The 14398-nt window shown below is 33.1% G+C and overlaps 3 protein-coding genes across 4 annotated transcripts; all 3 read left to right on the top strand.

Annotated features, from left to right (window-relative positions):
- The first annotated feature begins 1172 nt into the window (after positions 1-1172).
- LOC131181474 (uncharacterized) lies at positions 1173-2082 on the top strand. Its single transcript, XM_058149705.1, has one exon. The coding sequence runs from the start codon at positions 1410-1412 to the stop codon at positions 2073-2075; it is 666 nt and encodes a 221-aa protein (XP_058005688.1). The 5' UTR covers positions 1173-1409; the 3' UTR covers positions 2076-2082.
- Positions 2083-3059: 977 nt separating this feature from the next.
- Positions 3060-5916, top strand: LOC110640706 (lysM domain receptor-like kinase 3). Its single transcript, XM_058150478.1, has 8 exons — positions 3060-3218; positions 3316-3405; positions 3493-3598; positions 3957-4108; positions 4332-4429; positions 4531-4669; positions 5203-5331; positions 5752-5916. Exons 1-8 carry the CDS (start codon positions 3060-3062, stop codon positions 5914-5916), a joined length of 1038 nt encoding a protein of 345 aa, XP_058006461.1.
- A 482-nt stretch (positions 5917-6398) lies between these two features.
- On the top strand, positions 6399-11021 carry LOC110640703 (AP-1 complex subunit mu-2). Of its 2 annotated transcripts, XR_009149983.1 has the most exons (12): positions 6399-7138; positions 7298-7444; positions 7574-7636; positions 7741-7917; positions 8008-8111; positions 9073-9180; positions 9291-9387; positions 9485-9582; positions 9699-9840; positions 9996-10118; positions 10554-10758; positions 10878-11021. XR_009149983.1 is itself a non-coding variant. In XM_058149703.1 (11 exons), exons 1-11 carry the CDS (start codon positions 7010-7012, stop codon positions 10650-10652), a joined length of 1287 nt encoding a protein of 428 aa, XP_058005686.1. In that variant the 5' UTR covers positions 6399-7009; the 3' UTR covers positions 10653-10872. The 2 variants fall into 2 exon arrangements, 1 of the variants encoding a protein (XP_058005686.1); XM_058149703.1 differs by lacking the exon at positions 10878-11021 and having other exon boundaries at positions 10554-10872.
- The last annotated feature ends 3377 nt before the right edge of the window (positions 11022-14398 follow it).

The following is a 14398-nucleotide window of genomic DNA, read 5'->3' on the forward strand; positions in this document are numbered from 1 at the left end:
AGCTTGAAACAACAAAGAGCAATGGAAAACTTTGCATTAATTATAAAAATCAGCTCGTTTGAGGTTTTGGAAAAGGGAAAGGTGGCATGAAGAACACAAGTATTGTTAGACCCGGCCAAGGACCGGTTTAACCTCGAATTAGATTGGGATTGGCTCGGGTTAAACTCAAAACTGGCCTAGTCAACGATTTTGAGCCTTGAACTGGTTAAGGGGATTAACTCAAGACCCTCTCCATTGAACTAGACTCTAGAATCGACCCAATTAAATAAATTCTTTTCTAAAATTTATATTGAGCTTATATTTGGGTATTTTTAATTTTTTACACTAGAAATTAAATTATTTAATTTAATATCAAAAAATTTATTATAATTTGATAATATCTAGGGCTAAATTGAAATCATCCCAAAACTGTTTTCAAACTAGAATCAAGTTGAACCACTGGATTAAGGTACATTTCCGATTCATCCTGTACATTCGAATCGCTGGAATGGAGAATTGAATCAAATGTACGAATCGAATCGGAGAGTCCTAAGATTATAATAATAGTGGTTTCAACCTTTTAAATAACTAAAACATATGGTAAAACTAAGTTTTTTTTTTATTAAAAAAAAGAAATAATTTTAGGAAAAAAGTTTATGAGAAAATTTAAAATATTATTTCATAAAATAAAATCTTCAAAGTGCAGTTAATGATTAATTTAAAATATTCTCTTTTTTAATATCAAATAGGATCCGGATTGTAATCTGTTGCAATTCAAAGAGGGAATCATCTGCTAAAAAGAGAAGCTCTAAGCAGTCAACAAAGTTGTGCTTGTGCAGGGGGGGAAAACCACAACCTTCCTGTTGAATTTCTCCAAACAATACATACAACTATTAATAATACTATGTAAATAAATAAAATGTTGGAAAGAGCCTAATATGCTTATGAGTCATGACTCTACATTTACACTGCAACAGCTACATGAGCCAGTTGCCTTCCCTGTAATGCAAATAAGTACAACTTAATAGCATTCAGAATTTGCAGCTTGAAACTGTGAGACAAGTACCATATCATCTCATCTACCATCCTCTACTGTTGTGCAGCAGACAAAGTTAAATAAATTGGAAGCATCGCCAAAACCATATCATCTCATATGCCAAGGAAGAGGCTTTGTTAATTACAAACTAGTAGGACATATAATCTAGAGAATAATAAACTAAAGAATATAAAATCTCCTTGTTAGAATCTTTAGGAAAAGCAGACAGTTCCCATATGAAAAGTGTCAAACTAGAACAAATTAGTATTTAGTGTTTCATTAGAAGATAACAAACACATGATAACAAGACAACAAACTGTCATTGCTAACTCCAATATTTCATTATACCCTTTCCTCTGTTTCCTCATTGGAAAAATTCCCATGCCCTGTAACTATGGCTTCTCATAATCTCCTTCCAACTCTCCTCACTTTGCTGTTATCTCTTCGAACGAGAGCATTTGCCCCTGAAATCTCCACTGAGGAGAAAGGCAAGTACCCTTTTGCTTGTGATGGACATGCCAAGAAGTGTAATGCCTCCCTGTACCATATCAACAAAGGTCTGCAGATGGAACAAGTTGCTTATTTTTATTCTGTCAATTTAACCCAGATCAGTCCCACTCTGCACAGGAACACACAAGACTATCTAGTAACAGTACCTTGCTATTGTGAAACTGTCAATGGCACCACAGGATACTTCTATGATGCACCCTATACAGTGAGAGAAAATGACACATTCCAGAATGTTTCAAATCAGATTTATAGCGGACAAGCTTGGGAAGTTGGAGATGAAGAAGATACGTTTAAGACAGGAAATAAAGTTCCCATGCATCTATTGTGTGGGTGTATAGAAATTGATTCCCAAATTGTGGTAACATACAGTGTTCAAAAACAAGACACATTATTAGATATTGCTAGCAGGCTATCATCTACTACAAGTGGCATACTGAGTATGAATGGTTTTATGAATGGAGATCCAAGCTTCATAAAAGAGGATTGGGTGCTGTATATTCCGAAAGAGATAAATGGCATTCCAACATCACCGTCAAAGATAGGTGAGTAGGAGCTGATTTTTCATATCCATAGTCTTAATTCCATCTGTACAACATGACCTACTTTTTTGAGGATTTAACCCAAAATCGTTTAGAGTGGAGAAAACGAATCCATATAGCCGATCCCAAATTTTTTGGATAGAGGCTTAGTTGAGTTGAGTTGAGTATAGTCTTAATTCCATCTCATCATGGAAACTATCTGCATTTATAATTTCAATACTTTCTTGTTTTGTATTAAGCTATATTGATCCCAAATCTTGGTGCATCATGAGTTGCAACAACTGGATCACAAGAACGCAGTACGAAAAATCATATTTTGAACTTTTACTCTATTATGCCTATGTCTTACAGCCAAACAAATTTCTTCTTTTTATCTTCTCTTTCTGATTTTGACCCTTCAAAAAAATCAATAATTTTTAGCCCCTGGAAAGAAATAACTTGTTAGTGTAATTTGCAAAACAAGAAAGTATTGAAATTATTTTACGTTATTAGCCTTGAGCATTCTGTTTTATATTGCTCACATCCATAAATTTGCAAGGGAAAATTCATGGAAAAGAAGATTTCTAAAAACAGCTCACGTCTACATTCAGTGCAGAAATTCAACTGAAACAGAAACTGAGAAAAAAACTGTTTTGTGTAATTTAACATCCATTGCTTTTCTTTTCTCTGTCCTACATCAGGAAAGAGACACAAGTGGACGATAATCATCGGCATACTATCAGCTATGACATTACTTCTAATGTCCATGTTGATAATAATTATCTTTCTCAGGAGAAAGGGATCTCATCAAAATAGTTCTGAAGATCCAAAAGCACTAACCAAAAGCATGGGTACGACCAGAGGACTTTCCCTGAAGATTTTGAATAAGGAAATAATGGAAGGTCAGACTAATTAACGAAGAGAATTAGACAAATTCAAATAAAAAACTTGAATCAGTTTTATACCTTGTAACATTATAGTATGATACTTTCAGCAGAACAGAGAGGAAACTCACAATGAATTTACATTCTACAGATGGAACAGCTCTTGAATCAGAGAAACCAGTCATATATACTGCAGAAGAAATTGAAGAAGCTACAAATAACTTTGATGAAACTAGGAAAATTGGAGCAGGCGGATATGGAAGTGTGTACTTTGGAGTAATAGGAGGGCAGGTATTACCTTCTTTTCGATTGCTCTTGCTAATCCAGGATTATTACCACGGTAAATGCAGGAAAATAGCTCAAAATATGATTTTATTTCAACATTCAGGAGGTTGCAATAAAGAAGATGAGATCTAACAAATCCAAAGAGTTCCTTTCGGAGGTTAAAATTTTATGTAGAGTTCATCACATAAATGTGGTAAGTAATCATCAACAATAGTTCTCTAATGCAGTGTTAAAGAGATGGTTTTGTACATATACTCAGCATATATGTATAATGTTACAGGTGGAACTATTGGGTTATGCCAGTGGGGATGACCACCTTTACTTGGTTTATGAATACATTCAAAATGGATCACTTAGCGATCATCTTCATGATCCATTGCTAAAAGGTATTTAAATCACTAGCATGCATGCCTTAAATTTGCCAAGATACTCTTTAAATGGTTCAATATAGTAAGGTTAAGGCTATAGGAATAAGCTTAGAGAATATCATGTACATTTTCTGCTGGACCTTTATAGGATGTTACATCCTCAAAAGTGTCAAAGCATGACATTGAGATGATCACTTTTTCTCTGTCCTCAAACTTTTCTTAGGAAAGACTAAAGAGGACCATGTTTTTCTGTGCTAGTGATTGTAATCTTTTATGACCATGATCAGTTGTTTGGAAAATGAAAACACACATGATGCCTTACAGTTTGGCATGTAAAGCCTCAGAAAGATGCCTAAACAATTGGTTACTGAATCAGGTTACCAGCCCCTCTCTTGGACAGCAAGAACACAGATAGCACTGGATGCTGCAAAGGGAATTGAATACATTCATGATCACACGAAAAAGCGCTATGTGCATCGAGATATAAAGAGTAGCAACATTCTACTTGATGAGGGATTACGAGCAAAGGTACTTAAAACATAAGCCTCTTTATTTAGACTATTAGCATGTTTGATTCAACATAACACAATGGCCTCTAAGTGTGAAAAAAAAAAAACTCCAGCAAAACTTGGTTTCAGAACTAAAAATGAAAAAATTCTCCTCCTTCGTTAAGTGTGATAATGGCATTACTTTATGTGATTCAACCTTCTATATTTGCCTCATATCATTAGCTTAGCACCTGTTTCTTCAGGTTGCAGATTTTGGATTGGCAAAGCTCATTGAACGAACCAATGATGAAGATTTAATAGCAACTCGGCTGGTTGGAACACCTGGCTATCTTCCTCCAGAGTAACTTTTATATTTTGATTCCGCTATTAAATTGGAGTGCATGATATCAGAAAAAAGAAGAAAAAGAATTTTATTTCTGACGTAATATACTTAATGGACAGATCTGTGAAGGAGCTACAGGTGACCACCAAAACTGATGTATTTGCATTTGGAGTGGTACTAGCAGAGCTGATAACAGGCCAGCGTGCACTTGTTCATGACAACTGGGAGCCAAACAAGATGAGATCACTCATTACAGTAGTGAGTCAAGAAATTCAACAAGGAAAAGAAAAATAAAAAGAAAAACTAAGTTGGAATGAAGTTTGATAAATCTAATTCAAATAGATATGCTCTATTTGAAAACTTTATGCCAGTTAACTCTGTAGAAGGACACAGATAAGTCACACTCATTAATTAATATCACTGTTAACACACTAACCAAAAACTAGAAAATGTTTTTAAAAATTTCCCTTGGAATCTATCAAAAGTATTTGAAGGATGGATGGCATTTGAGAAATTTTAGGCTTGATTTTACTAATCAAAATGGTAGATGTGCCTTAAAACTTATTTTATTCACAGAGCATATCTATCAACAAGGTTGGTCATTCTCCTGCTACCAAGCAGCTAACAAAAACTTTTTCAGCTGCATAGCATTTTCTATATATGCATGTTTGTATTGACAATTAAGTGTTTTCCTATGATTACTGCTGTTTGAATGCTATGGGCACACATTATAGTTCAATAAAATCTGATTATGATGACCCAACTAAGTTTTCCTTCTGTCATTTTATCAGGTTTACAAAATTTTTGAAGATGAAGATCCAGAGAGTGCCTTAGAAAATGTAGTAGATAGAAATCTTCAGGGTAGCTTCCCCATGGATTATGTCTACAAGGTTAGCCCTACTTATTACGTTTTTGCTCATGTATGTCTTTGGCTTCCCATGTTCTATGTTGTAAAAGGTTAAATGTTGCAAGGAAATAGCACCTGCACTAGGATGATGACACACAACGTTCATTTGGAGCTTAAATGACTAACACAAACCAAGCAGCTATAATACCATTCGCAGGCATAAAACTTCACAAGATAAGTTCAAAGCTTTCAAAACAATATTCAAGCATCAAATGCATGCATTAAAGGGTTTACATTTTTTAATAATTTTATTCCAGTTTATACAGTCAAACAAGACAAGTTTACAGGAAGTAGATAAACCATTAATTAAGCAAGCTTCTGTAAACAGAAGTTAGAACAATAGATTACAGAACTGATGTCACGGCAGATTATGTGTATGCGATAAGATTGTGGTTGATTTACCCCTCATGAAAACGTCACTTTTTTTTTGCAGATGGCAGAAATTGCAGACTGGTGTTTGAGCGAAAATCCAGTCAATAGACCAGAAATGCGAGATATAGTTCCAACACTATCTAATATCATGTCATCATCAGAAGAGTGGGAAGCATCACTAGCAGGGAACAGCACAGTTTTTAGTGGAATCTATAATGGAAGATGAGAATTATAAATTCAAATTAGCCTGCTATTTTATTCAGGAAATTTTGCGTACAAAACTTGACAAGAGCGACTATTCAAACATGCATAGAGTGACTTGCCTATGCCAAATTCATCCCATTTTGTACTGCAATATCTTGAGTTCAAATCCCAGCATTCCCCTACCATTCTGATGTGTGGAAATGTAAATAAGGTTTGAAACATGCATAGAGTGACTTGCCTATGCCAAATTCATTCCATTTTGTACTGCAATATCTTGAGTTCAAATCCCAGCACTCCCCTACCATTCTGATGTGTGGAAATTTAAATAAGGTTTGAAACAAATTGGGGTCTTGGATCTTTCTCATAATAATCTTCAAGGATTTCTCCCAGCGTATTTAGGGACTCTCTTATTTCTTAGTGATCTTGATTTCTATAACAAAAATCTCTCTGGTACCATCCCTAGTGGCGGTCAGCTGACCTCGTTATCAGAATCCAGATATAAGAACGATTCTAGCCTTTGCGAATTTTGAGTCCCCATTGCTGCATTGTGGCTCTGCAGGCAGCTCGCAAAATTCTTACTCGCAAGACGTGAGGAAAGAAGCAGTCTTTGACAGAACAAATGGCATTCAATCCTTTATCACCTTCTCGGTCACATTTTATCAGTACCTTGGTTGCGTTTTTCATTAGCATCAAAATGGGCATTGGCAAGGAGAAGACTGTAAAACCATCTTAAGCTTGCCCACCCATTCATCAATGTCATTTTGAGTTTAATAACCATTCATACACAACACTATTTAGATGTTTATTAAAAATGAATCGATTTCACTATTCTAATTGATGAACGGTCGAACCGGTTCATCCTTAACCTTTATATTTTCCCGGTTCAAATACCGGGATCTAACAGCACTACACTGCAAATCGGCAATCATCTTGTTAGTTGTTACATGGTTACATCTTGCATCGTCCATTAGAATCATTTCACGTTTACTCAATCGCAGAGAGCTAGAACACATATTCTTCTCAACTGTTTCATATCTCCAGAATCCTCGACCTCCGAAGATTCCAGATCTGATGCTTGAAATTCTTCAGAGACAGAGAAAGAGAGATTTCAGTTAATGGCTGGGGCAGTTTCTGCTCTGTTTCTCTTAGACATAAAGGGGCGGGTTCTGGTGTGGCGCGACTACCGTGGGGATGTCTCCGCCGTTCAAGCTGAACGCTTCTTTACGAAGCTCATCGAGAAAGAGGTTCTCTTCTTTTCACCTAATTTCATTATATAATCAGGCTCAATTAAAGTGAATATTTTAGGTTCTTTCAAGCCGTTTCGTAATTCTCTTCTTATTATGAGTTTTTGTGGTTAAAACGGTGAGCTTACTGGTCGTTTTGGTTTTTGCTTGTGATTGCAGGGAGATCCGCAGTCTCAAGATCCGGTTGTCTACGATAATGGAGTCACTTACATGTTTATACAACACAGTAACGTTTACCTCATGACCGCGTCGAGGCAGAACTGCAATGCTGCTGGTCTCCTCTCCTTTCTCCTCCGTGTAGTTGATGTAAGCGCCTATTGGTGGTGATCATAGTTTCATGCCTTATATTATTGTTGAAACCAATCGATATCCTTGTATTTTTATTGAATTACATGATTGTGGTGATCATGAATTTGATTTGGATGTCCATTTTAGGTTTTTAAGCATTATTTCGAAGAATTGGAAGAAGAATCGCTTAGGGATAACTTTGTGGTAGTGGTAGGTTCACAATTCAACCTTCAGTTTTGCTGATTTTAATTTGAGTTATTTGAGAGCTTATAGTGGCTTGAGATGATGATTGTCGTGCCTTGTGCTGCTGGCAGTATGAGTTACTTGATGAAATGATGGACTTTGGCTATCCTCAGTACACGGAAGCAAAAATTCTTAGTGAATTTATCAAGACTGATGCCTACAGGATGGAAACTAATCAGAGGCCTCCCATGGCTGTCACAAATGCAGTGTCTTGGCGAAGTGAAGGGATATTTTACAAGAAGAATGGAGTATTTTTTTTTCTTCCTTTTTCCAACTTGTTAGCTGTTTGTTGGTGTTGAAAGTTGTTGCATGATATATCTCTAATCATTTTTGTACAGGTTTTATTGGATGTCGTGGAGAGTGTTAATATTCTTGTCAATAGCAATGGACAAGTAATTAGGTCAGAGGTTGTTGGCGCACTGAAGATGAGAACTTATTTGAGGTGTGCTGTTCACTGAAATTTAAGAGCTAATCTGTTATCTGGGAAAAAGAAATGTCTGGTAGATTTTCATGGCGCATTTGTTCTTTCATGGTCAAATGTGTGATTCTTTATCCTAAAAGGACTTGCATGTTTTCTTAGTGAAAACTATAGGTTATGTTATATTCATATTTCATATTTCAGTGCCAGTTGTATATGTTATTGTGTAAAGTATGTTGTTGGAAATGCCTTTATATAAACAAAAGATTCACTTTGGCTTATTAGTGATGTTGCTTTTTATTTTTTTAGGTTCCCCTTGTATGTTCTTCAAACTCCTAGTTTAACATTCAGTGTCTTCTATAGTTTCTTTGTTTTTGATTTACTTTATTTCTACTTTGTTCTTTTCACCATTAGATTAGACCTTATCAATTCATCCAATGGTAGTGATTGACAAAGTAAAATTTACTTTGTAAAAAACAAAGTTACAGTAGAAACTCCCTTAACATTCTTATGTATATATATATATGTATATTTGCTCTTCCAAGTGATAGATAAATGCTTTTCTATGAGACTTGCATTCTTAAATGGTTTCCACATATAGATTTCTCCTTACAACTCATTACTTTGCCAGACCATCTTTTATTGAAGAAAGTGTAAAGTTCTTTAAACAAACTTAAATTTTATGGAAACTCTATGTATCTATTATTATCATGGAATCAAGTGTTGTATGCGACAATTATTTGCTTGTGTACATGGTTTAATACTGTGAAAAGCGTTTTTTCTGCTCTATAAAATGGGCTTTACATGTTAATAATTATAGCAAAGTAGGGTCTTGGGAATGGATCTGGAGACAGTCATACCCTCAGCAATATCACATGAAGTAGCTGTTTTATTCTATAATATGGTGGATTATCCAACATTTGATCAAATACTTGTATTCTAGAATTGTACTTGAGGACAACTATAAGTAACTTTTTTATTACAGTGGTATGCCTGAATGCAAGCTTGGCCTGAATGATAGAGTATTATTGGAGGCCCAAGGTCGTGCAACAAAAGGAAAGGCCATTGATTTGGAGGATATCAAATTTCATCAGTATGTAGCCTAATTCTCAGGTCTACTTGATTTCTTGTGGTGTGTTTATAAGTTATTAGTGCAAATGATTTATTCAAGCCAAGCAAATAAAATACCTGCTTTTGTTTTAGATGTGTGCGTTTAGCCCGATTTGAGAATGACCGGACAATATCCTTCATACCACCTGATGGGTCTTTTGATTTGATGACATATAGACTCAGCACTCAGGTACACCTACAGCTCATGTTATCTTTTGTCTTTTATTTCTTTCTTTGTCAGTTGCTTCTTTGTAACATTTGATGAGTTCTGTTATGCCTTCTTTCAGGTTAAGCCTCTGATTTGGGTGGAAGCTCAAGTTGAAAAGCATTCAAGAAGTCGTGTTGAGATCATGGTAAAAGCTAGGAGTCAGTTCAAGGAGCTTAGGTAGTAAAATTTTTGGTTAATGTTCTAACTGTTTTCTTTGGTAAATTCTATTGTTCAGAGCTGTAGGTGGGCTGTTGTTTTGGTGTTCTGATTATAATAAAATGCCACTTATGCAGCACTGCAACAAATGTTGAGATTGAGTTGCCAGTGCCAACTGATGCTTCCAATCCTAACGTTCGGACATCAATGGGATCTGCATCATTTGCACCTGAAAATGATGCATTAATGTGGAAAATTAAATCTTTTCCTGGTGGAAAGGTATGGGTTTGTTTTATATAATAAAGTAACATTTTGAAATCACTTATGCTGCTTTTCTTAACACTTCTATGCTAGCAATGGATTCTAAAGATTTTTTTTTTTCTTTTTGCAATTATAATTCTGCTTTGATTTTGATGCTATTTGCACTTATTCAGGAGTACATGTTGAGGGCAGAGTTCAGTCTTCCAAGCATAAATGCTGAAGAAGGAGCTACTGAGAGAAAGGCTCCAATTCGTGTGAAGTTTGAGATACCATATTTTACTGTTTCAGGAATACAGGTATTGCCTGCACAAACAAAATTGCTTGGCTGTTGCTTTTTATGATGTTTAGAACCTTTTGGTTATCTGTTTCTTTGAGGTTGAAATATAGGTGTAAATACTAACTTTAGTTGGTCACTTAAATGTTCTGAATTTTATGTTTTTTCAATGGAACTTTAGAAGAATTGACAGTTGACTCATTAGAACCATTTTGGTTATGGATACTGAGTAACTATTTATAGGAGGTGTATGTGTGTAACTGTTCATATTTGGTGCATAATGCATTTTCTTATTCTAATTGTAGAAAAAAACTAGTCAATAAGAGAGTCCATGTACTATGAAGTTTGCCTGTTGATAACATTTTTGAAATTCACAATTTTGTCAACCGTTCTCAGCAACTTGTTTTAATTGAGCAAGTTGTAGGTAATTTTACTTCATTTAAATGGGATTTTGTAGGTTCGGTACCTGAAGATTATTGAGAAAAGTGGCTACCAGGCTCTTCCATGGGTGAGATATATAACTACGGCTGGTGAGTATGATCTTAGGCTTATTTAAGGCTGCTCCATCAACTGGCATTATGGAACTGCTAAATTTATCTGCGAGGTGGAATATCAGAGGAAGCCATGGATTAACAAGGAGCCATGGGAAGTCAGTTTTCCAGGTCTATGGTTTGCCAAGGATAACTTTTATTCTTTATATTTTACTATCATTGTTATATTATCTAATGGTTCTGCTACGCTAGAAATCTTATCCAGTCACTTTCTTGTGCAAATTATACAGTGCTCGTGGTAGTTCAGATTATAAAAAGTAGCAGTGCCTATAAAGCAGTAGCAGAAAAACAGCAAGTTTTCTTCTATAAAAACAGGAGTAGTGCCTATAAAACTGGTGGATGCCATGACAAGAAAAAATGTTCTAAATTTGGTTTGGTGGAGGGTGAAGCTTGCTGGTTTTCTCTCTTTTCTGCTTTCACATTTCTCAAAGATCAAAACCACTTGTTGGCTTAGATAGCATGAGAAACAAAAATGAAGAGGGAAGAACACCATCGGTCCTTTCTGCCAGATTACAGAAGTAACTTTCTCACAAACAGGTCAAAAGTAACTTCCCTAGATTTCAGGAAATCTGTCTCCTCCACTTGAGCTTACTCAAGCTCCACCTATGCATTCTTTCAACATTCAAAAAGTTATAGAGAATGATATCAGATTTTAACTTAAAACTGGTTAAAAAAAAAAAAAAAACCCTTCATAATACTTGCCAACATCAAAGCACTCTAATCTTCACAACAGCATTTAACAGAAACTAGTTTACCTTTTGTTGGCTGAAGGTCCAATACAATGCAGCAGCAAACAATATCACACAATTAATCTATAAATATTAAAGTGAAAAGATGGCTAACATTGGGATTTCAAAAACACTTTTTATTATTTATATTATTTATAAACATATCAATAGCATGTGTTTATTGTAATAACATGTATTTATAGTGATAAAACACCTCATTAATACTTTTAGCAACGAGAAGTTTATAGTATTTCGTCGCTAGAGATTTTTAGCGATGATATAACAATCATTATAATTTTAATTTTTAATATTATTATAATTAATATAAATTAAAATTTAATATTATTTTAATAATAATCTTAGAAAAAATCTTATTTTAATTTCTAATATAGTAATTCTATAATTTTAATTTTATAAGTATTATTAATCCATTAAAAATTGTTATTTGTTATAATAAAATTAATAAAAAAAATCTTAAACGTTGATTCTTACTTTTACTAATTTATTTTCTTAATTATTCCATATATATATATATATATCCAATCATTAAACAAACTTTAAATTTATAGTCTTGTATTAAATATAAAAATATGAATAGATCAAATTATTTTTATAATTTTTTAATTTACAATGAAAAATAATAATAATATATTAAAATCTTAATTTTATTATAAATTTTATTTTAAAAAATACTTATAAATATTCTAACTCATAAGCATTAAATAATATTATATAATTTAAACACTTAATTTTAAAAAAATTTCAAATTTTTACAATTATATGTGATTCTTTTTTTTCTTTGACAATTTTAGTTTAATTTTTTTAATCGATTTAAATCAGGTAGCATAACATAATTTTGACAATTGATCTCTCTTCCAGTCAATTAAGTATGTTTTTTTACCATAGATTTATTTTAATATTTACTGTTTATTAAAAAAAATACTTAAAATCAAGTTGAAATTTTCAAAAATTAAAGAATAGGCTATAATAGCAAAAAGTAAAAAAAAAATAAACTTTTTATTATTAGAACTAATTTAAATTTTTTAAAAAAGTTATGAATAATAAAAAAATTAGGTGCAAAAAGTGTTTTATCTAATAAGATGGATATTTCGAATCATATTTAAGCAAAATAAAATATATTATTGATAAATTAAAATATACTTTTTTTAAATATAATGAAAGTGTTTTTTTTAATGTTTATATAATTTTAATTTAGATCTTTACTTTGCCTTTTTAACTTTATTATATTATTACGCTTATTTTAAAATAAAAATTTATTGTTTTTAAGGTTATTAATTTATTAACATAAATTTTTTTAACTTATATAAAAATAAAACTAAATCATAAATAATTACAATTAATATAAATAACATGTAATATACATTAAAAAATATTGGTTGAGTTCAAAATGCTTCAAGAAGTTAAGGTAGAGACTCAAGTAGCTAGCTTTTACCACCATATATACTTCTAGTTTATATATATATATATAAGTCTCAAAAATAAATTTACAAGAGTGTCATCTTATAACTTAATAAAAAATTTTAAAAATTGGTGGTAAAAGCTATGTGACATAACTTTTAATTTTATTAATTTATTATGTTATAAAATTCAGGTGTAAATCCTATCTATTTTATGAGCTGCATAATAATTAAACAAAATTGAGAAATTTTGAGTTACATTTGAGAAAATAATTTTGCAATAAGTCAAGAAAGATATTTAATAAAATTTAAAATAAAAATATTTGTTCATATTCAATCACATTTATCATAAGTTCTTAATCATTCTCCATACATTTATAAAAAAAAAAATTATGTATAAAATAAATTCAATTCATTATGATTTGAATCTCATGTGTCAAAATAATTTTCAATTATTTAAAATTAAAAAAATAATTTATTTTTAAAAAAATAATTTTATATAATATAATTTCCAAATTTTATATGAATTCTGTAACACCCCTAATTTTTTTATATATTATTATTGGGCTTTGTGTAGGTATCCTCAATTCGCGGAAATTCGACAGTTGTTCGAATCTGTGAATTTTCGGCCAGACAGACCATCTACCGGAAAAGTCTCCGAATTGGATCGAGGTTTTGGCTACCCCACCATTGTCAGGCATCCCGAGCGCGTTCCTAAAGTCGGAATCGGCAAAGGTAAACCCAAACCTTGCTTTTTCGTAATTTTCTAGTGCTTAAATAGGATTAAAAATCCATAAAATATTCGTGGTAGCTTAGAAAATTACGATTCTTTTTGCAATAGCTTAGTAATATTTCTAAGGACCGCGGGGCAGAGTTTTATAATTTTTAGAGCTTATTTGAGCAGTTTTTGCAAAAATGATCAATTATAAGGACTAAATTGAAATTTTACATATTGTGATGAATGATTGATTTGATGGGCCCAGGAGGGGCTGTGTGATATGATTGAACTGTTGATATATGGATTGTGAGTATAGAAGTGTGTTTTGAACCCTTTTGCAGGTTGGGTAGGTCCTAGGTATAGGGAGACTGCGGATTTTCGGCACGACTTAGGACGTAATTGGTCTTTTTCTTTGTTTGTATTGAGTCAGATTGTATTAAATAATTGTAATATAATTGTCAGGTGAGCCGGGACAGCCTTCTTCCTCCGCCCAGCCGCCACAGTAATTTGTCGTCAAGTCTGTGAGTAAAATATTAATTTTAATTGTAATTTCGATATTATTATATGTTCAGCATGCCCATGCATCACTTATATGCATATATTTATTTAGTTAAACTCTAGGCACGAATTATGTTGCATTCATAATAATGTGCCATGAATGTTGTTGTGGTAATTTGGAGCGGTGTGCGTGCGTTGGCGTGCGTGTGATGTGGTGTGGACTATGGATAGGACAGGCGATTGAGTAATTGGGACTGATCCTTCGAGGGGTAGTCACGGCTTGAGTAATTCGGGACCCTCGATTTGGTTATTAAGTGGAAGTCCGAGCTTGAGTAATTGCACCGAGTTGGATTTAAGAGAGTCGTATAGGATCACTCCCATATGTTATG

The sequence above is a fragment of the Hevea brasiliensis genome, chromosome 7 (genome assembly GCF_030052815.1).
Source record: "Hevea brasiliensis isolate MT/VB/25A 57/8 chromosome 7, ASM3005281v1, whole genome shotgun sequence".
In the NCBI taxonomy this organism is placed as follows: Eukaryota; Viridiplantae; Streptophyta; class Magnoliopsida; order Malpighiales; family Euphorbiaceae; genus Hevea; species Hevea brasiliensis.

Bases quoted from the DNA above. Each gene is read 5' to 3' on its own strand.
- LOC131181474 (XM_058149705.1), top strand. From the start codon at position 1,410: ATGGCTTCTCATAATCTCCTTCCAACTCTCCTCACTTTGCTGTTATCT.
- LOC110640706 (XM_058150478.1), top strand. From the start codon at position 3,060: ATGAATTTACATTCTACAGATGGAACAGCTCTTGAATCAGAGAAACCA. The intron at 3,219-3,315 runs GTATTACCTTCT...TTCAACATTCAG, and splicing joins TTGGAGTAATAGGAGGGCAG to GAGGTTGCAATAAAGAAGAT. The intron at 4,670-5,202 runs GTGAGTCAAGAA...TCATTTTATCAG, and splicing joins TGAGATCACTCATTACAGTA to GTTTACAAAATTTTTGAAGA.
- LOC110640703 (XM_058149703.1), top strand. From the start codon at position 7,010: ATGGCTGGGGCAGTTTCTGCTCTGTTTCTCTTAGACATAAAGGGGCGG. The intron at 7,637-7,740 runs GTAGGTTCACAA...TGCTGCTGGCAG, and splicing joins GGGATAACTTTGTGGTAGTG to TATGAGTTACTTGATGAAAT. The intron at 9,841-9,995 runs GTATGGGTTTGT...GCACTTATTCAG, and splicing joins AATCTTTTCCTGGTGGAAAG to GAGTACATGTTGAGGGCAGA.